This window comes from Hetaerina americana, unplaced genomic scaffold (genome assembly GCF_022747635.1).
Source record: "Hetaerina americana unplaced genomic scaffold, ioHetAmer1.1.p SCAF_10, whole genome shotgun sequence".
Lineage (NCBI taxonomy): Eukaryota > Metazoa > Arthropoda > Insecta > Odonata > Calopterygidae > Hetaerina > Hetaerina americana.
Window position 1 is genome coordinate 33,157,075 of NW_027286070.1, and position 23,916 is coordinate 33,180,990.

The 23,916-nt window shown below is 35.4% G+C and overlaps 1 protein-coding gene across 1 annotated transcript in view; it reads left to right on the forward strand.

The window, feature by feature from the left end:
• Nucleotides 1-22,928, forward strand: part of LOC139700045 (uncharacterized) — a 64,293-nt gene extending 41,365 nt beyond the window's left edge. Inside the window, exons 2-6 of the mRNA XM_071598506.1 lie at nucleotides 13,642-13,880; nucleotides 15,245-15,380; nucleotides 16,068-16,201; nucleotides 17,122-17,416; nucleotides 20,342-22,928. Of these exons, the coding sequence (XP_071454607.1) occupies nucleotides 13,642-13,880; nucleotides 15,245-15,380; nucleotides 16,068-16,201; nucleotides 17,122-17,416; nucleotides 20,342-20,454 (917 nt within the window). The 3' untranslated portion in view covers nucleotides 20,455-22,928. The remainder of the gene's footprint in view (nucleotides 1-13,641; nucleotides 13,881-15,244; nucleotides 15,381-16,067; nucleotides 16,202-17,121; nucleotides 17,417-20,341) is intronic.
• Nucleotides 22,929-23,916: the final 988 nt, after the last annotated feature.

Below are 23,916 nucleotides of genomic sequence, written 5' to 3' on the forward strand. Positions count from 1 at the left end.
TTCTTGTCTGTATTCGATATATTAATAGTTTCACTAATTTTTGTTCAAGCACGTTATGCGAAAATTGCTGGAAATGCATTTTACGTTTAATTAAATTCTTCTATATATTTAGCATAGAAGTAAAACATTATTCATTTGAAATCTTGCATTTTGAAGAACCGCGCTCTGACCAAATTGCGAGCCTGTTTCTGGGAGATAATTATTTTATTTGGAAAGAATCCGGAGATGGTAACTACCTACTACTTCAAAAAATTCGTCGATGAGCGCTTTGATGTTATTTTCCCTCAGTTTTTAACATTTTCTTCCGGTTGTATCTGAAAATGTTAAAGGTAAATATTCCGTTATTTCTTTGAAGTCTTATGAACTATTTCGCATGGATTTTTACGTAGCGAAATGAAAATTAATTATTTACGTGTTTGTATCAGGTGTTCTCTCTTGTTATACATTTTACTTGCATTAAAGGGTTAATCATCTGCTCGGTATCCCTTTTCATCCACATCTAGAAACGGTTCAATTCAACCATTTGGGGGATCAACAGATAATGTCTTCCCTACCACAATTTGTGAATGGATATAAATACGGAGGTTATTTTAGAGCAATGCTCAATCCGAGGATGGTATTCATCTAGGGAAAACACACAGAAAGAAATTTTGCAAGATATGACAACAGGATAATGAATTTATTTAGTTTTTGCTGATGATAATTAAAAAAATGTTTTATAACAATAAAACTCATAAACACATTTGATCTTAGGATGATCAAGCATTGAAGCAAATTATGCATTTATCTTGCATTTATTCGCTACCAATTGGGAGCTTTAGAGTTTATTCAATCATATAGAATACCAGGAAAGTACTTCAATCGCTCACGAATCGAGTGCTTTCAATGAATTATTGACCATCGCTTGGCCAAATGTTTGCAGATTGAAAAAAATTATCAATTCACTCCCAAACATGCTGTATCTCATATGCTTCTAAGGGTAATTTAGTAAATGAGGATGGGACACATAACGTGTTGAGTGGATTCTTCGTTCCGATTTTCTCCAAGCATGCTCTACAGCTAACGTAATTTCAAACTCCGCTCCGCTCCAGGTTTTAACGAGATTAAGGGCTGAAGTTTTATCCCATGAAACGGGGTTTTACTTCATTTTCTGGTATTTCGCCGTACCTCTATGCTTCATATTATTCTCAATTTTTTCACTTGAGTTACTCACATAAAACTATTGATAAACTCCCTGATAGACATTCTTTTGTCCTGAGCCAACGACGGGCTGATTTAGTGGACATGAAAGGCATTTGCAAAAATGAATTTTTAACTTGATGAAATATTTATATTATTTCATGCTTTGAAAAGAGGACGTCGTTTGTTCGTTGGTTTTTGTGTTAGCCGTTCATTGGGCTGACATCCAAACTACGTTTAGATGTCGATCAGAAAAGCTTTATGCATTCAACAACAAAGTTCTGTCGTAACTGCCATTTCCCATCACTAAATACACAGGAAAATTTGCCGCAGCAAATAGGCTTTTCGCGAAGTTTGTTTTTCCGGTGTACCGTTTCCCTGTTACGCTCCAGCATCGTGGTGTTCGGGTCAGCGGTTCTCAAAAGTGGTGTCCAACGGACCAATGCAGACCTGTCAGCCATTAGTTACCGATCCGAAGTGAGCTCTAAGCAGAATAAACATTTTTCGTTCATACTTTGCTTCACTTCGTTATCTTATTTCATTTGTAGGACCCAATGTAGAGTTAATCACTCAAATAAAAATTTTTATACACTAAAGGTCCCCCAAAACGCTAAATAAACAACAATCCCTTTAGGTTTTATGGCGGGGTGCTAAAAAGCAGTGAAAAAACTCGTAACAAATAAGTAAGAACGAGGGCTCTTTAATACACTCGAATGAGTATAATCATGTATACATAATTCCTGTAAGGGGACTCACGAATGAATGCACACTATTGCTATGAAAGACGTCCGGAATAACTTGGCAACGTACGTAGGAAGGGTTTTTAATAATCAAAGGTACCATTCTTTTATCTCATACGTTGCTATTTATTCGGAAGAGATGTAAAATCCACATTTTTGTAGTTATTATTAATTAATTCAAAGGAAGAAAATTCCATAATGATGTGAAATTTTCAACGGGTGCAAATTTTCAATTAGCCTATTCATTAACTTAAACTGAGGATAACAGTATTATCTTTGAATAGGATGCCAATAGTATCTTTGGATAGAAGTACATTACAACCGTTAAAAATTATGCTCATAAACTTCCATACATTAGATGATCACACGGATACATTTAAAAAATCAATTTTATTGGTTCCTCAAATAAGTATTTTTAATTATTTAATGACGTTTTCATACTACATAGGTAATTCTGAATAGTTAAAATGGTTATATTAATCAAAGAACTACGTGAGGTAGAGTTTCAAAACGTGAGTATCTTGCCAAAATCGTGGATAAAGCTGAAGATTGAAAGCCTGCCGTTTCAATTTCTGAAGGAATGCAGTTCATAGCGCAAAGGTCTGGCGCCCGGACGGTGTTCCTGGAGTGTTTCCACTCCGACCTCTTTGGGCTCACAGAGCAGAGCTAAGGAAAGGATCGAATAAGAAAAGGCGAGTGGTAAGTTTTCAGCAAAAACTTTTATTTTGGAACTTTTCTTTCGATAGTTATCAAGTGAAATGGTACTCTCCATCGCTCGATTTTCGCATCTGGCACTGACCTGTTACCAGAATTAGTGGGGCAATGAGATGCCGATTTTGACGACGGGCCTCAGTTCACTGTAAAAGATCTGAAAGTTCTGTAATTGAATCTCAGGAGTTTTGGGTACTCAGAATTCAGACCGTGGTAAGCTACATATAGATCCTATCGATATATTATCTTCAATATAATACGACAGTATGAGTCCCACCACGTTTTATCATCACTTTTCGCTTTTTTTTTAGTATTACAATCCTAGAATTGGTGTACTGCAGCCCTCCATTCCCTCCTATCCCATGCTAGCTCCTGCCATCATGTTATAATAGGTTTGAGTGTAGGGCTGCATCTCCTCGGGAGTTTAATGCGGTGGCTTCCCGTTGCCTTCCGCATCGCAGTACTTCGGCCGATTCCGTGAACTTCACTCTCGCACTTGTCGCTTAGCACCCTTAATTATAGGTCAACATGTCTAAACTGACGACTTCTAAAAAGTTTGTTTCTACCTTCTCTTCCACACTATTTTTCCCTTCGCATGTGCTCGTGCGCAGGAAAGATCGACTGACGCCTCTTCGGGGTATACTCCGAGAACACACCCTCGTCGCATCTAAACTCGCTCACTGAGCATATGGAGCTCCGTGGGCACATGAATAGGAGAGGCAGGCTGTATTCATACCCGTTCGAAAGAGTGGTACGCAAATGACATTCTCGAGGAGTAAATTACGATCTATAGAGAGGCGGAACTCTGGATTGAAGGAGGAGAGGCCCGGGGGAGGGGGTTGGATAAGGGAAACGGGGTGGGGTAAGAAAGTGCGAGGGGCGAATGGGGACAGAGGGTTTGGGAGGCTGTCGTTGGGAAGGCTGATTGGAAGGGAATGGGCCACGGGGGTATTGAAAGGCGGTGGGGTGTCTGGTACGAGGGGTTTGGGCAAGGAAGGGTGCGAAGGTTGGTGATGAGACCAGTTGTGGCGGGACCAAGATAGCCGGAGTGAGTGAGAGGGTGTTACCATTGGCGACGTAAGTGCTTTGGATCTATGAACAGTGTTGCCAAGTCTTAACTGGAAATGGGGATAGGCTTTCTTCACGAAATATTATGGTTGATAGTTTTATAGAATTTTTTAAAATACTGAAACACTCTTTTTGATTCGAAAAAAAAATTATTTTGCGAATTATTCGAACAAAAATCTGATATGAAGACATTTAAAATACTGCCGATATTTTGTAAGCCTTCGCGGAATAACAATTTTTCAATTTATTTTTTAATGAGAAATAACACTTGCGGGAGCAAGAAATATTTCTGAATTAGATGTGAGAATATACCAGTGAGTGTGATAGTTTTACCTTCATTTTTAAGACGGACCAGCTGTACGGAAGTAAAATGAGAAAAATCAGAGTTGTGGTTAACGTGAACGCCGCAAATAGTAATAAATAATTGTAAAATAAGAACTTATATGCATAAGAAATATATGGGGACACTGAATATTTCAGAAAATTTATACACAACACGATAGTCACTTAAGGTAATTGCTAACCATGGGTGAAAAGTACCTAAAGAAATCTTCAATGCGATGGAACCGTTCGTACTGTTTTATTTTTTTGTGACATTTACAGAATTTTTATTTTATTCTTAGGATGGAAGTTAATGGTCTGACCCTGAAAACCACTTGATATAAATGGTTGTGTTCCGAAGTTATCATTTCTGGGGCCATTTAGGTAAATACTAAATCAGCCACATACAATTATACCTGCATAATTATGGCTACTGTGCGTAGGCAACATAATGTAACACTCATATGTTTGCATTACATATCTATGAGTAATCTCATAACGATTAGTCTTTAAGGAAACTCAAACGACCCATTGCATAATTACCATTATATCATCACAATTATCATTAACGAATCCTGTAATTTGACTAGAATAGAGAAAAGGTAAGAAAATATTAATTCAAGTTCTGTTCGATATTATTTCAATTTTGTAGCCATGAAAGCTCTGCTGATGGACGTCATGCTTTATATAGCCATTATTAGAATTAAAAATCAGAAAATCGAAATAAAAAAATCTTTGAAAATGAAAGCAGATATTATTGAGGAAAGCTTTTTCCGTATACAATGGAAGAAAACTTCTGGCTTTTCTGGTAAATTCTATCTACTAATTTTGAATATAACAGCAGATTGAAAATCACAATGGATTGAGTTCCTAACTACATCAATATTTCTCATTTATATTTGTCGAGTTTAAATAAAGGATCAACGAATGTATTGAAAAAAGTGAATTTTATTCGGGAAACCCTTGTCAAGGTCCCTGTCCAGAGGAATATCCATTATACATAGTGGCGACGGAATGCGGAAAACGTTAACGCAGGATGGCGTAGGATTCTGGACGGCTGGAACTTGGACAGGGAAGTGTATCGGGGGATGAGGGAAGTCGGATGTGAAATGGGCGAGTGAGGATGGATGAAGGGGGTTGGAGGATTGAGGGACGAGTAACGCAGTTTTGGGGTTGCGGGGATGGGCGTGGGATAAGATGTGTGGGAGGAAGATGCGTGGCCGGATGCCCGGGATGATTGGGATTCGAAGGGCGGGGATTGACCCAGACGGGTACCAAGGGGAAGGGAAGTGGTCTGTATGCAAGGGGGAAGTGGACAGCTTCACTGGGAATAAAGAGCAAAGGGATAAGAAGATGGATCAGTTATTTTTTAATCTGTGGCATTTTGAAATGTTTAAATTTTAGGCACCAATATGTTGAGTATTGATAAACACCATTGTACGAATATCATCGCTCATCACACGTCAGGAAGATCAGTACATAAAGATACGGATTCAGCATCATAATCTTTGCATGATCATTACGCATTCAAAATAATGTTAAATATTGTATGTAGACGAAAAGAAGCACACGGAACCTAGAAATACTAATTTCATGGTGTACCTCCGAGTACTTCCACCCCAGTCATCGGTTTTTGGCGTAAGCCTACCACGCATTCAAACTGCAAGAAATTAGCTAAAGTCAAAATGACTTCCACTTTCGGATGAAAACAGTTGGATCAATGATTTGAATAAAACAAGTAATAGATTTAAGGTTTGAGGTAAGATTCATGCAACGGTATCATGGTGTGGAATATACGGCTTATCAGAAACGTTACGATGATATGACGATATATTAAATACCGGAAAATTGAAATTCTCCTCATTTTTAAAAATAAACAAGATAAAAATGGTTATTTTACTAGACAATTCCCAGGAGAAATAAGAAATGGCTTCAGAGAATAACGACACTACGAAACATCTGAGCTATGGCGTAGTAATTGATATCTTAGAACTTCTAGACCTAAAATTTTAATATGCACTAAAGCAAAGAAATTACTCCGAGAACCTTAGAACATAGAAATGAGAGCACCAAATGACTTCTAATGTCTATTGGGTGTGAAGGTGCCCAAGAGAATGGAATTGAAAAGATGAGATGGGATGTTATTTTGAATGCATGATACACAGGGATAAACGTGGCATCAAAATTATACATTGATAAAGAAACGGGCTAGGTTATAGGATGGTGAAGTGGGAAAAAAAAGGAATGTTAGTCATAGCCCTAGTCATTCCCCCTAAATGCTAAAAAAAATGGCTGGAGAGGCATGGATAGAGCTTGGATTAGGAATGAATAAGGAAGGAGAGTTGATTATTTTAACTTGATTTTCAGATTGTGATCTTACGCACTTTTTCAATACATATTTAAAAGTAATAGGGAAAATAAGTAGGAAAAGAAGATGAACAAAGCTGGCTGGGTTATCTATACGTATGGAAAAGAAACGAGAAAATAATCGGCATGGAGTGGAATCCAAATAACACTGACGACAGTAAAAATTCAGAAGACTGGGGGCTTTAAAAAGATATTCGATAAAAATGTATGGCTGAGATTTGGGACACCAATATAGCTTTCTTCACCCATCGTAAGCGACACCACCACCGAAAAGTATGTTTTATATATTTAATTCTTTAATAGTATATTTTTGAATGCATATAGAGTTATATCTGTTCGGGGTTTCCTTCTAAAGAAGAAGTTATAAAGTAGCTGTGTGTTGCCTCTATTTTGTGTCCACGCTTAGAGATACTATCTATTTGTGATATATATGATTTCAACAAAGTAACACGGAAGTGTTGAATAAAAACTTGGACAGCAACAAACAATATAAGAACACATAAAAAGAACACTCACACGTTATTTCTTAATAATATCGACGGAATTTAACTCCGTCTTCCTCGATAGAAACAGAAGTACTGCAGTACTTCTGTTTCTTCCGAGGAGGACGGAACTATATATATATATATATATATATATATATATATATACACATATATATACTATATGTATGTATATATATATATGTATATATATATATATATATATGTATATATATATATATATATATATGTATATATATATATATATATATATATATATATATATATATATATATATATATATATATATATATATACACACACACACATGCACACAGGTATAACTTCGAAATGGAACGCTCTTCGGCGACGGACAAACATATAAAATCATAGATGTAGATTTTTGAAATAAAGTAACTCAAAGAAAGGACACTCACACATGTAGTTTTGACGTTTCGACGGCACGACCATCATCATCAGATCGTCCCCCATAAATAAATAGCGTACATATCTGCGCATGCGTGTGGACGTGCATGCGCTGTTTGAAAATTGGAAATGGTCTAAAGTGCCTAAAGAGAGAAGATGAACCATCTCTCTGTGGGGGGGCATGACCTGCAAGCGGACAGGGTCGGATGGGAAGGGGCGGGGGGGGGGGTGTGGCAAAGCTCCTGAGGGACCGGCGATGAAATGAAGCAGTCGAAAATGGAAGACTCACGGTCGAATCGACACTCGGAAACATAAATTCGACACGATTTTGCGAGGGACTTTCATTACTTAAAACGGATTTCATTTCCTCAAGCTGCGTTTCTACTCCTAGGCTCACTATTACTTTCTTTCTCTCTCTCTCTTCCCTGGTTGTATAAAGAGAGGAAAATATAGAGCATGAGGAGTGGCACACGCTCGTGGGTCCCCTAAGGGTGCGGGTCGGAGGAGGCGGGAAGTGGAGAGATTGATAATATATCTTCCATGGGGACGCTTGCTGGACGGTTGAGAGAAACGCGCATTCAAAAAATCCGTTGACTCGTATTTTCCATCTGAAATAATTCTTCTTGGATACTAATATTTCATTGGCTCCCAATATAATTTTATTTGAGGCCACGAACTGGGTGTCTCTACCAATGGTTGAAAATTTTATTGCTTTTGAAGTTTCCCTTTTTACGTAAAAGTTATTTAATTCGCCAATTTTATTTTTCATCGGTGTCCAATTTTATCTCTGCGGCAAACGTCGCGTGTTTCATCGCATTAATGATAAATTGATGAAATTTTTTTGAAAAAAGTTGAAAGAAAACATTTCAAATTATATGTTGGATTTCAGATAATTTATTGTCCCTTGTGATTACGTTTGTTCTAAAAGATATTGTATAGCTACACATATGCTCGCACATTTTTTTCGGCTATATTTCAAGTAGCATATGTTTTCATTTATTTTGAAAATGTTTATAAATTCGTAATAACTAATGTATGTCTTATCTCGAACAGTATACTTTATTCTATTATTTGATTAAATACTCATGCACTGAATATTTGGAAAGTAATATCAAACGATTTTTATGATTAGAATGGATGTCAATGCTTTAAGATATAGTGCAAGTGTGTATAGTAATTATTATCATTACGGGTTAAAACAAAAATATTGTTTTTATTTACATTTGAATTAAACAATTGAAATTCCAAAATTAAAACTAAGGGATTTTACTTACAAGTAAATATTTCAGTGCATTTAACAGTAAGTACGGGGTATATTAGTAAATAATTCGCAAAACTGGATTAAGGCAGTAATATCCATAGTATCTTTCTTAAATTTATTTCACTTTTCTACGGATTCACCCTATGCATTCAAACACTTAACCCATTTCTTTACCAGGTCTTGATAGCCTGCAGCAAAAAAGTCTTGTTTGCTGACATGGGCAACGGGTAACCTCTTGGACTACAGCATCATCATTTTCAAAATGTTTGCCATCCAAATGGTTATTTAAGTGTCCGAACAGATGTAAATCATTAGAGGCTAAGTCGGGACTGTTCGGTGGATATAAAAAGCGTTCCCAATGAAATAAACAAAATTACTTTGACATCCTCAATTGATTTGTGAATGTTAAATACACATAATTTAACACTAAATTATGCTATTCACCAGAATAGTTATATCAGTCAATCGAGCTAAGGGACGTAGTTAAAAAAATGTTTTCCGAAAAGAAAATATTTTAAGAGAATTCACGTTCCATGCAGAAAACAGCCGAAATGTAAATCTGAATTGGTGGCAGCACGACAGAAAATTGGGAAATGATTTACTATTGGCATTATAAACTAAGATGTACCAAAAATTTATTTCATTGGGTATTTTTGGCCAAAATCAAATGCGTCTGCTGCTAGAGATAAATAATTATGAGTTCTTTTACAAATCAGCAATCTCGGAAATTTACAAGTTTGATACGTGTTGCTCGCAAAATACAAATCCATTATTTCCACTTTCATTTGAAGATAGCAGCTGAACTATTTGTTTGAAGTTTACTATTTTCATCGCTGCTGGCAAGAAAAAAATATTCATTTTCCGAAGAATAATGCTGAAGAAGCATTCTTTAGTTTTCCAAAAGAGCCCCTTCTGATGGCATACAAAAACGTTTCACTTATAAAAAAATTGTAAAAAGTGTATGACTTCCGCAAAAAATTACAAAGTTCGAGTGAATTTCATAAGAACACAGATAATGGGTCGTGATATAGTAGGAATGGTTTCAATGAAATTCCTTGTGACTACCATTCCGAAACATGCTGTCAGAGGGAGTCCTCATTGATCTTTATGGGTCGTCAAATAAGCTATTTAAATTCAAGAGTAAGTATTTATCCCGTATTTAAAATAAAATACCAACTCAGAAATATGCAATAAAATTTTTGACTCAATTTTCAAAACTTACACTTCAATAAAAAGTTAATTTCCGCAAAAAAATCAGGAATATTTTAGCTAGGCCCTAAGGATATCTAGAAATCACATAAAGTATTTTAATTCCCAGTGTTTATGATGATTGGGATAATTTGAAAGTTAAAATTCTATCAGTTTGAAATAAGATAACTTTTAAGTACACATTAATGTCAGATTGCATCAAATGACCGTAGATCTTTAAATAATTCTGCTTTCTTTTAGAATACGAAACGACCACATATTCGCTGAACTGTTTATTCATCGAAAGATTTAATAGCTGCCCCTTCCACGCGACTACCCATAATTTTCCCTCCAACAAAGTAAATTTTACATGAACGCTTCATGGATGATAATAAGTTATGGATGAATAACAACCTATGAAGACATAATCCATTATGATTAACTTACTACTTAACTTTTTTTAAACTAACTAATAATTTACTAACTAAATTAGATTAACTAACTAATTAAATAAATGATAATTATTGAAAATTTTTAAAAAGCTTATATTTTGATATGATTTATTCATAAGTGGATGAATATTTTAATCTAAATAAACAAGCTTTTCAATAACACTAAAAACTTAATCATGAGTCATAAAATAATGTGCCAAATGTGATAAATATTTTTTAAAGAGATTGATTTTAAATATTGCTGGAATAAATATTTAATCTTTCTAGCATAGTACCACTGCAGTCAGGCCCTATTAGTCTAATGTGACCCTCAGCGTCACATCTTGCGTCGAACAGTTGTGTCGTTGCCTTAAATTCATCACTCAAACGCTGAAAGAGAAGAACGCTGAGCGAAAATTCGATTCCGCTTGGAGCACGAGAGTATTTTTATCTGCTTTAATCCGAAAGCGGTGCGCGGTTTGTGAAAATCGGGGCACAAATCAGTTTACCGCCAGAGCATTGTCAATTCGAAAAAAAAGGATACTCCTTTTGCCGTACGCCTCTGCCAGAAAAAGAATGAAGGGCAAACTTGAATGCGCTAGTTTTAGCTGCAGTTTACGGCCAGAGGTTACATTTCCATTCTGACGCAAAAGTTTATTACGGATTGACGAGGATGGGAATGGAAAATTTGCTCCCTGTTCTCCGGGTGAATACCGGGACATTCGTCAGTTTTACATTTCGTTCGCGAATTACTTACCCTCTACCTCTGCTGATGGTAAAATTATATCTGAAAAATGAGGTCAAATTAAAGCAACAACTTGGGTTGTTTTGAAAATCATAACATTGATAAGAAATTATTAAAAAAGTGCATTTTATAGAATAACACTGATAACTTATTTATTAAGCATATATTTTGTGGGTGACGAGCTGCTACTATGTTACTTCTATTGATGAGAACTAAAATCAATCATATTTAAATTAATACTATGCAATAATCATTACTTCGTGGGCTCATAACGTGAATGCTATGATTATATTGTATGATATGTATGGTATATACTATTTCCCTCACACACATATATCATTTTATGTCGAGCACTATTAATTATATTTCTCATCAAAGGAGCGGGGACCATGCGAATTTCCATTTCTGCTGTTTGTACTTTCCCCTATAAACATGAACAATTTCAAATGCCATGGATTCAAATGTCAACAACTATTCACAGGCTTCGGTAAAATTTCATATTTATTTAGTAAATACTGGTATTTTATTAATAATTGATGATTTAATATTAACAGTGCCGGAAAACGACATGACCTCTTTTGGCAGTGATATAAAAAAACCATATTTATATATGCTAGCACCTCGTGAGCAGCATATGTTGTCTCTTTGTTAATGAAAGTATCATGCAAAAAACAAATTTCAAATGGGGATTATTTTGTGCAGCGTATTTCATTTTCTTGGGATTTAAAAATGTACTGAATATGTCCTAAAGGATATTGGAGAAAATATTCCGGCTGTGAGAACATTGGCGCGAGTTGGTAACACACGAAGAGTGTCAAATACATTTTTTACTTTTTGAAAGATGGTGCAAGTGAGTTAATTTCATATGTGGAACAAAACGTGCAGCGCAAGGCATTTCGTGGGTTGCAAACATTTCCCATGGGCAACTTTTCAGTTGTTCTAACGGCCACAAAACTTCTAAATTTACTGTTAGCGTGCCATGTTTAGAAAAACATTTGTATTTTACTGACCTGCAAGAAATTAACCTTTATAATTTATTGGGATGAGAAGGTAAAATAATAATGGCCACTGAAAAAAAAGAACAATAGGAACTAAAACTTCGAACGAAAAAATGCCTATTCTTGTCCTCACTTTTACTTGCTTGGTAAGTGTTCTCCCTTTTGAAATATGTACAGGTTCCGGAACTATTCGCTCAGCCTTTTAATTGTAATTTTAATTCTTTGGATGCCATTTCTTTCTCACAACCAAGTATATTTGCTCCTTTGCTGTTCTCATTTACTTGATATTATCTTTCTAAATATAAACTTGCCGGCCGAATTTCCTAACCAAATATGTATACTTTCTTTATGCATACTTTCCATCAACCTGATGTGTGAATTTCACACGCCGTTGGGCTTAGTACTGGATGGGATCTACCCTCACCTATCAAACAGACCTGGTTAAAATCTGTAGTGGGCCATATTCATACAATTTGGAAAATATGCCTAACTTCCCAGAATAACTTTAAAACAATTTGATTCAAGCCTGTCATTTGCGTTATAAGAACTATTTTTAGTTAAAGCTATGCACACAACAACGTTATCAGTAACATGGAGAAGTATTGATCAGCTAGGGTTTACTTGAAAGGTAAAGGATTAGAGGATATTTCAATGGTAGAACTCGTGCCAAACTATTATCTTCTTTCAGTATGTTTAACCATTCAGAGGAAAATTTTCAATTACCATAGGTAACGTAAATCTATTAGCCCACGGGTCAACACTAGCGCTAACTTGGCGTGAAGCTTTAGGAAATGTGTACACTAAATAATGTCTTCCTGGCTATAATCGACTGTCCACCCTGTAGATTATCTACTACAACAGTTAGAACGCTGGACAAAGTTTTGCGATCCTGATATACGTAATAATATTGGTTATGCATACTGAAATTTCATACAGCCCATTTCTCAATCAAGAAGGAAAATACATAGATGTAAATTGAAATATTTGAAGATGCATAAAATATTCTGTTCCAAGAAAAAATTTAAAGTTTTATTTGTAATACTACAATTTGATTTTCTTTTTCATGCGCACAATAAATTTATTGAACGGGTTTTCTCTTTATCAATTACTTATAATTTCACGAATATTTAACCAGTTCTAAATACACTCAAAATTAAGTGTCTGAGTCGCATAAAATACTGATATTTTCTTTTTATCTCTGATGAGAAAAAAATAACACGTTATTATATGAAAAGAAAAATATGAGTAATTTTTCGGAAAATAATAAAACTTTCCTACAGCCATTAATTACGTAAAGCGACTTTCAACATCAATTAGTCATCACCATGTACCCGAATCAATATTATTTATTTTTTCGAAAAATGTGTCATTTCCACATAGTAGAATCTACTGTGGAATTAATGCAAGAAACTAGTTCAAATTACAGTGTGTGAAAGTGAAACGTTCGTCAATGGGGACTTCATTTTGCATACAGGCCGTACATGAAAACTAGATTTCTATGGGCATTGAATAAATCACTATGGCATAGGTTTTAAGAAATATATGGCGCCACGCTTTCATGCAAACAAAAACGATATTTTCTAGCTGGCCTTGTTGCATGCAAAATAACAGCCGTAGTAAGCTTGAGAGTTACTAAACAATGGAGTCTTTACGAAGTTTCCTTAGCTTGAGAACAACTACTCTCTAGTTAGTACTAATAAGGAAAATTCTCACGATGCTTACAGGAATCGTCTCTGGAGATTCCGGTAACGGAGATGGACTGCGGCTAATCGGCTTGAGTGTACCGGACACTGCGGAGTTGGGCGAGTCTGCGTCGCTGGAGTGCAGATTCGACTTAGGAACTACCGGAGCCAATCTTTACTCTGTGAAGTGGTACAAGGACGATCATGAGTTCTTCCGCTACACCCCGGACGATAGGCCTCCTCACACGCAGCTCTTCCCTGTGCATGGCATAAATTTAGACGTAAGTTGAGTTCCTGTTTACATTAAGTTATACAAGAGGCAACAAAAATAAAAATTCGAGATCTGGTACTTTTTCCATCCAAATGATACCAAGATGTAAAACTGGGCATTCAAACGAAGGCACCAAAGTGGTGTCATATTGGGGTATTGTGAACCAGTGAAATATGAAGGGGAATTGGATAATATACCGAACTTAAGGAGTTCGTTCGCATTAGGAACTTGAAGTTCCTTCAGAGAACTGCGGGTGATACCGTGACAGTTACTTTAACTGAGCCATCTTATAATATTCATTAAAAGGTAATTAATTCTGAATGTAGAAATGATTCGCCAGGACAGAGAGAAGTATTAATTTATTTTGATTTTTGGAGAAATGTTAAAATAACAGAAATTGAGCAAAATAATCCCCTTAGAAATCATGACTATGAAAAAAGCTTGTATTCAGCAATAATCAAGTTTTGAATTTCTACTTTTTAAGTATTTTTGCCCGCTATGTATTATACCTCCTATATAAGTACCGCTGAAAGCTGATAACACAATTCTTTATACTCCGAGTCGACTAAAACATTGGCATTTTATTTTTATCTGCGAAGAGAAAATTAAAAAATTGATAGAAGGAAAAATAAAATACAATGTTAGGAAAATAAAAAAATATTTCCATAGAAGTTGGTCCTCTAATTAAAGTTTTTCTGCTTACAATTCTCTAATTTTATACTAGGGAATGGACTGTCGAAATGTAATGGGCTGAATAAATGACCAATAGAACTTCATATGTACTCCCATCAACACGATTTACCTAATTTTATCTCGATGCATGAGGTTGTAATTATTCATATTCCACTTTTGTTGCAAAAAACCGATCAGGATTTTAGATCGGTTCTCAAATTCACTACACACAATCCACATTATTCTGGATATCACAATCTAAATTAACAATTTGTTTGCATAAAATATGAATTAAATCATCTTCAATGACAAAGAACATTGCAAAGCTTTAGTATTTAATTAAATTTTTCTCGTGGGTTTTACGTATACAATGGGTAAGTAATAAAATAGTAAGCATAGTTATTCCAAAAGAGTCCATGCTTGCATATACATATAAATATATATAAATAGTATACACGCATACACATATAAAAAAGTTAATTAATAAGCTGGGGTTAGTAAAGTGTATTGTAAGGCCTTGGAATATGCATCTTCCAGCTTCCACTCTAACAATATGTCCTCTATGTGTTTCAATTTCTTTTCCTGTGTTATTTTGTTTTTACAGTTTCGAGGGTATGAATGCTTGAGTTTAAAAAAATTCAATTTATCAACGAGCACGAATACACAAACTATTTTTCATCATGCTTTTAATTTCTCTTTTAGGAAGCTGAATCCGGAGTTTCTCACGTAACTCTCCGCCAACTGTCGTTCGATAGTTCCGGCAGCTATCGATGTGAGGTATCCACGGAGGCTCCGGATTTTAAGACTGTCTTATGGAGCAAGCACATGACTGTGTGGGGTAAGAAAGGGGGTTGACAGTAACATTTTTAAAATTATGGCTAATATCTTTTCGTATAAATGGCATATTTCATACAACGATGTATCAAATGTTATATATTCAAACGTTGTGTAATTTTAAAAGGTATAATTCTTTTTTTTTAAATGCCAAACTTCAGCGTTTAATTTTTTGAGGGAATAGGATTATTTTTTGTAATTCGTGACTTACTTTCAAAGAAGTTATCAGAGCAATGATTTATTGAAGAACCATTGATTTTTAAATTATGTTTTTGAATTAGGTACATATATATATATATATATATATATATATATATATATATATATATATATATATATATATATATATATATATATATATATCACGGCAAGGTCATCGCAGCTCCTATGTGATGAGATATAACACGCATGTGACGTTATAAACATCGAGCATCCATTCTCAGTAAAACGGTTGACCATGCCAGCGGTTATTCTCCTATTGCTTCCAAATAAGGCGACAAATCGAAAATTGCAAAATACCCGTCTTTTTATCAGTTCAAAATTTCATTTAAAACTACATTAATCGTCAATGAAAGCGTTAATCAAAATGTTTAACTCTTCTTTCAAAGAGAAATTAGTATTTTTGAAGCTAATATACGTGTGTAATCTGGTAAGACGATATAGATATTGTGGAAAATCACACTTTTTATAGCACCACCAAGGAACGACCCAGCAGTGGAAGGTGTGAAACCGTCCTACGCCGTGGGTGAAGATGTCGTTGGTAACTGCACATCTTCCAGATCCTACCCCGCGGCCACCCTCTCCTGGTTCCTGAATGGGAAAATTGTGAGTTTGACGACAAGCTTGATATTTTCGGTCCCGTACAGTATAAGCAACATTAGCTGACAATCTATCGGGTAAGAAGTTAACGCAACTCATTTGGTTAATTCAGATTCTTTCCCCCGTCCCCACTCATCGAATTGTCTTAGAAAAGACTAGTTATACATGACTCGGTCGGATTTCGCGGTATATTTTCGCAAAATTATTCCTTTATGAATAAGGGTTTAGATGATTTCAGTTTGCAGTTGTATTAATGAATATATATCAACGGACATTGATTTTAATATGTTTTTTAGGTAACCTACATGGAATTCACGGCGGAGAGAAATTCCTCAACGCTGTTTAAGGAATTAAGACTTTATTTCGAATTGCTAGTCATTGTCGCATATGAGCGTCAATTATAGCTGAGGTTTAAATACTACTTTGTAAGACATCTTAATACATCACAGAGATCTAACTCAAACGCCCCTTACCACATAAGGTAATGATTCAAAACAGAAAATATCTGGATTCAAATTAATGCGTAAAAATATCGCTAATACCTTAAACCGTGGTTATAATATTTCATGAATGTCAACCTTAAGACTCTGTTATCATGTCCATCTTTTTATGCATTTAAATGGCACTCATTTAAATACCTAAATTAAAGGCTATGTTAAAAATTTAGGTCCTAGGACTGATTGCAGTGCATTAAATGCACGCGGACGCAGCTGTAACGCATTAACCAGGACGGTATCGTTGCTGCTCGGATATTACACACATAAAATGATTTCTTCTCCATCGTGTAGTTCTACACGTTTCCATTGTGAGTGGTTATCATTGCTTAACTTTTTTCTGCACCTGACTCGACTAGGTCCTGATTTACAGAAGCACACTGCATAAGGGAAAATCACACCCCTATTTTATCTTTGCCTCATTGCCAACAGGTCGATAGATTCTCTCTCGTTTTCTACGACCCATGGTCTGACGAGAACGGTCTACGGACAACGAGACTGGGCATCAGGTTTACCGCCGAAGCTCATCACTTTCGTGAACTGTCACCCTCTTCCTCACCGCCATCATCTGTCACCAGGAGAGTCCTCGAACTCCGATGCAGCGCCACCGTCCAACGACAGACGCGCCACCGTGTGGTCCGCTCCCGGTTGACGGAGCCTGTCTCGCTATCCACGCAGAAGTTAGCAGCCCACGACAGTGCAAAGGGAACTGCTGCCTCATTTGCAGGTGTGTTAAGAGAGCCTCCTTGGTAGGGGATGTTTCATTTCATGAGATGAGCTGTAGCCAAATCACTCTAGACTACACGTTCCTTTGTGGAACCATATGTACGTGAAGAAGCAAGGGAGCCCTTTAATATGGTCGTAGCCAAAAATAAGTTAATTTAGTCAGAGTGTAAGTTAGCTTATAGCTTTAAGAAACGGGTAATACTGGATTATATTTACATAAAAAGAAAAATAGTGGATGGTGGACAAGGCGGAATAGATGAGGTCACAAGCGCAAACTTTCCTTCTCACCTTTGTGAAAGGTGAAAATAGCCATCCAAAATTCGGAATACGTGTGAGTTTATTTATTGTGTGTTTCTCTGTTTTTGTCTTTGCTCGGAAGCGCTATCTTAGTGTATATTAATATTCTCATCCGTGAGACTTTCACATGAGTTGTATGTGTATATAGTTATATACTATATATATATATATATATATATATGTGTATATTTGTATAATATATGTATATGTATATATATATATTATATTATATATATTATATATATATCAATAATTATATATAATATATATAATATATATTATATATATATTATATACATTATATATATTATATATATATATACTATATATAAAATTAATATAAGCTACAGCTTTATGTAAGATACTATAACGCCCTCACGTCTTGCACTACCACCCTTTATACCATTTTAGTATTTGATCCTGCTGCCAGTAATTCCAATTTCCTTCAGTAGGTCATTGTTGCCTTTGAGGTTATCCTATGTAACTATAACTTGTTATCCTATGTAATTATAACTTATGTTTTTTTTGAAGGAGGACAGCGTGTTATTTCACTAGCTTATTGTACAGGGGTGGATGAAAATTAGTAGGAATCAAAGGTACGATAACAATTGAATTATTTTCAGCCATTTTACCAAAAAATAATTTTAATTATACATGATTACCAAATAAAGTATTGTGCAAATACTCCCCATTGAAACTACTGATTCAGAATTATTGAACCATTTATGAATCTATTCAAAACCTTTGAAATGTATTTTATAATTAGCCGAGTGTATTCTGATTCTTGTAAAATAAAAAAGTTACCTTCCATGCTAGAATATTTTTAATTTCGTACATACACGTAATTGAACCGATCAGTAAAGAATAGTGGAGAAAAATGCTTTCGCCACCACCTTTGAAAGGTTGCCTGTTTGACGAAACAATAATAGCGCCAATAGACACGTGCCATGGGGGAGAGTGGCATTTATCCACGAATCCTTACAAAGTGGAGGAAGGGGTGAAAAAGCCCAAAATAACGTGACCTAATTTAGAAATGGCCCCTCAGGGCGTTATTCTACATGTGGCCAGCCTCCAATCTCATTAATTGGATTTCAATATTGGAAATCTACCATGAAACTTGGATTTTACAATACCATATAAACTATAAAGTCTATTTTCCTAATTGGATTTCCAATTCAATTCACACGGATCAACTATATTACAGTGCTAAATTCATTTTTTAAGGGTTTGGGTCATATAATAGTGTATGTTCTGAATACACTTGATTAAATACGATCCTCCATGTGTATTTGCCGATCAAGTTCGATCCGTCTATTTCCCTCCAGAGCTACCCTTTATTCGTGTTTGTCCATCACCACCATCAAATCTGTAATCCCAAATTGTAAGTGGCATTACTCAGAGTGAAACACCAAATCGATTCCAAAATTACTTAGATAAATATTTTATTAAGTGGTCATTAAAAACAGATATGAATTGCTATGATAAACGTGTTTTTGGGCTGAAAATGAGCTCTTGCTTCACGAATTTATTTTTCTTTCTGTTTCTGAACGTGATTGTTCGACACTTAAGTACTGCGGTTGTTTTACCAGTAAAACCATTTTTACCAAAAAAATTGCAGAGAAGAATATTCATTTTAGCTGTAAATATGAAAATGGAAACCAAACAAGAGTATGCAAAATCTTGTGCATTCTCGGCGTATTTTTTCAGTGAAATGGGGCCCCTGGGGTCTTCCACCGGGGTAGTGTCACAATTGCTGCTTTCAGAAGGTATTCAGAAGCCCTGAGGACGATGACCGAGTCGGTTTTCGAAATGTAGGCACCGATGATGACAATAACCCGGTGGAAGACCGGAGAGGATTTCAATTTAACGGAAGAATGTGATGCATCCCTTGAAATGTATGGTTTTTCATTTTTTGGGCATAATCTTGCACGTTATTGAGGGAATTTTCTGCAAACTTGGAAATGTAACGTAAAGTGAAATTTAAGTGCAAGGGTATAGCGTCCGTCTATTGGCGGAATGATTCCGGGTCAAATTCGGTCGATGATTGGCTCGAGTGGCTTCCTCTGGGGAGATCTATCTGGAAATAATAACTGAGAAAATACAGAGAAAGGCATTATATCAGTCCTTCTACCGCGAAGCATGAATTACAAACGCCAACTTTTTTTAGGTGAGCTCTGTCCTCATTTATGAGACCAAGGAATTACCTGGAGTTTAAATGTAAAAGAAAATCATTTACAATGTCCATACAAACATTTTTATTAATAAATATATTTCACAAATATTACGATTTTAATGCATGAAAAGATAATTATGGAAACTTGCGGAGTTACACTCTTTCGTGCGTCAAGATGCACGGGAAGTCTTTGAGATTGGAGGGGACCAAACACGGCTCCAAATTCTCGACCGTTTGCGTTTTCAAGAGCAGAGCGATAGCCAAAGCAATATTTAATACTGTATTCAGTTGCTTTTTGAAGGCTTTTGTTGTGGTTACATTAAACAAATCGCGCATATTTCAAATTTGAAAGATTACCCACGGCCGAAAAATGGTTATAAAAGTTAGATATGGAAAACGACTGCAGAAAATCGAACGCGACAAGAGTTAACAATATTTTATTTGATATTTCCACAGTTTCCAAGGGCTGGTTGTCCGCGACGTTCGCATGGTCAACGGCATTCCTGTTCTTCTCTCTCCGAGGAATCCTGTCAACATGCATCGTTGGGCTGAAGTTATCAAGATCGTGACGGGACCAGTGCAAGTCCTTGTTCTGACTATGAAATCGAACAGTTGATTTAAAAAAAAGTGTGGTTTTTGTGTGTGTTTAAAACTGTCATCGTTTACCAGTGTTAATCATTAAAAAAAATATCATTCAATATCCTGATATGTGCGTCTGTAGTGAAACTCATTCGAGAGGATGGTGGAGAGGAGGGGATTTCACAAAAAGGTATTATTTAGGATTTTTGCATGTTCAGTCGATGGCTGCGTTTTCAAGCGGCTCATGCTGTGCGCTTTGGCTGATAAAGGTGAGGTGCCCGGCTCCTGCAGGACAGTGAGTGAAATGGAAAGAAAGAAGAGGGGCTTCGTAAATTGTCATCGGAGATATGAACGGTGTGCGGTGGGAGTTGAATTTGAGCTCCTATTTTATTGGCCGAGATAACTATCAGAAAGGCAGTTTCCAGGACATTGGTGTTTTACAAAACAGAATACCGAATTTTGGTAACAGACTTTTTTTTCGTTGGTTGCTGATGGCCTTCAGTGATACTTCTGGAAGAAACCAAGCTGACTAAGTCAAAGAGATTGAAGTTAGAATAAAGTGATTATTCCCGCAGGGTTTTTACACAAGTTTTAGGGTCACAGTCAAAATATACCGACAAACGATTGATAACAGGTTTTTAAGTATTTGAAGAAGCCAGAGGAGCAGGTACTTGTAAGGTGAGGGTCAAATATATTTTCCTCGAGGAAATACTTCTTGGTGTTATGTCATACATCCTGCCAAGGCATGGTGCTACCTTCTTATCCGTAGCGGTGTAGTCATTTTTAATTCTATTGAAAATGTTTTATTCTTTGTCGTCAAAAAGTGATACATTAAATATATCTTAATAAAACGTACGCAGAAAAAAAGAGCGATGGAGCAGTGCAACTGTCGACGGTGAATCATCGAGAATTCTACCAAAAATTCAGCTGCCGAGAGATATTTGTGCAACTTCTAAGAATATTTCGAAATAATAATCGGATTACTTCCTTATGGAGATTATATTCTATTTCTATAGTAAAAGAAAAGATGCATCAATTTAATTACTGACTTGGAAATAAAATGTACCTATATTTTGTTGGGATACAGCTCGGATATGAATTACGATTTGCTCAATTTCTTCACAGTTAGCTTGTTGTTGTCATTTCATCTTCTAAGAGCACTATTAACTCTTGCCAAGTCAAGAGAGTAAATAATTCACTATTATATGCAGCGCTGTAAGGAAAAATTACATATCACCATCAAGTCCAGCGTATGAAAGCTTTAAAAAATTATTACCGAGTTGCCGTTGACAGTTGCTTGGATTGGCAATCAGAGGTGTATTTTCGCATAACCATGGGTTCCTTCGTTTTTTCTCTGGGAATAAATAAGGCGGGAATTTTATTTTTTGCGCTTTTTAAGATTTTTCTCGCGTTTGAATACTAAATATGGAGTCACTGACATAAGCACGTAAATTGTACAAGTAACAATCGGGCACTGCCTTTTCCAGCTTGTAGTCCGTGAACCGGTTAACGCGAAGTTTTATGAATAGCATAACGCGACCATTGCTAGAGTATCTGAATCTTGAGGGGTAAAGATAAATATATTTATAAGGGTGGTAACTAAAATGAATTGTGGACATTTATTTACAAAATACTGACAAATATTGTATGGATTAAAAGGGATATGTTTACCACTACATCGATCCAGAAATTCGGTATTGGTATTATGCTCAAGGGATTTACGGCAAATGCTAGGTAGATAACACTTGGATAATTGAATGCGAGTCCTTATATTATGAAAAAAGCTAACAGAATCATTACCATGCCCTGACATTTAAATTACCCGATATATATCTGAAATGCTCAAAGAAGGATTTTTCAAATTTTAGACTAAATGTACCAGACCTAAGTTGCCTCGTTTGGTTTTATAACATATTCACTTCGTACACATTTTTACTAATTTTGATTTTCGAGAGCCTGTTCAATGGTTATCAATGCCAATTCTGTGAGGGTTCTCCCCTCAAATTTACAGATTAGTTAAATACTTAATTTAATGGATTAGATTCCCAAGTCAAACGTTTTTCTGGGATTAAACGACGGGTATTTCGTTATATTTATAATATTATTACTATTTAATTAGGGCTCAAAATAACCCACAGAGAGCATCATAGTTTTTATGGAATATTATTCCAGCATTTTTGGGGCTAAAACAAAATTCTGTCTGATGTAACTTCAAGAATAATTAGTGAAGCGTGTCGATTGGGTGCCAAAATCGATATCCTGAGTGTGATACTTTATTGTGCTGAAAAAAGCCTAACGGCATTATGAAGAAAGGTGGAGCATTCACTAAATTTCAATTTATAAAAATAATGCTAATTCATGTGTGTGAATACATTTCATTTTGTTTAATGTGATACTTTTTCAATAAAATTTATGGCTAAGTAATCTTTTTGTAAATAATATGTAAACATTCTCTTCTCGATGGAATATGTTTAAGTGTACCTAATAAAGTAAATGTAAACAAATTTGGAGTATGCATTGAAATCCTCTTTCCACTGGATGATATTACTATTTAACCTATCACAAGGTGTTGAAAAATAGGCTCTTTATACGCAACTAATTATGGAAAAAGAAAATAGACCACAAAAAAGATGCGGCTAAAGACCACAAAAAGGCAGAAGTGATGTAGGTATGGTAGGTAGTGATGTAGTATAGTAGGTATGAATAAATAAAAATCAAGAATTTGATGTAAGGAGCTGCATTTTTTACGCGAATTTTTAATATGGTTTTTGAACATTTTCCTATGGTACTTTCAACGTACCAGATGTCTATGCAATAAAATTTTTAACTAATTAGAGATAATACTTCTCTTTCAATCTTGAGTTTTAGCGTGAAAAAGTGCTAAGTTTGTAAGTATTCAGATTTACGATATATTTCTCACCATTCAAAAGTAGAATTTGGCTACGTAAATTAACGTAAAACCATAAATTAACTTTCTATTTCCTTACTAAATTTCATAAATTCAATCCTACAGGCTTAATATACTTCCAACATAGTTAATACATTCATTTTGGCACTTAAACTGGTCAAAGTTGATACCTACCATCCTTAACAGTGGAGTTTTAATTCCGAAAATTTAAAGTATGTGCAAAAGGCTATTACTCATTTATGGCACATCATTTGCACGTATTTTCATCACTAGACTCCCCATTAAAACCAAACAGATTTCGATGATCTCATGTGTCACGTAGGTAAGCTATTTCAGATTTTCATATAATTTTGTCTCATACCAGTTAAATATAATCACTAATTAACCGTAAAACGTAATAATATTTGAGGGTTCTCTTATCTCTATTGACTTTGGGTTATTCACGAAAGAAACATCACCATATTTTTCAATTAAATTCTTGGTCAAATACAAAACTTGACCCCGTATATTAAATACGAATATTATTTTCATTTACATGTTGAAC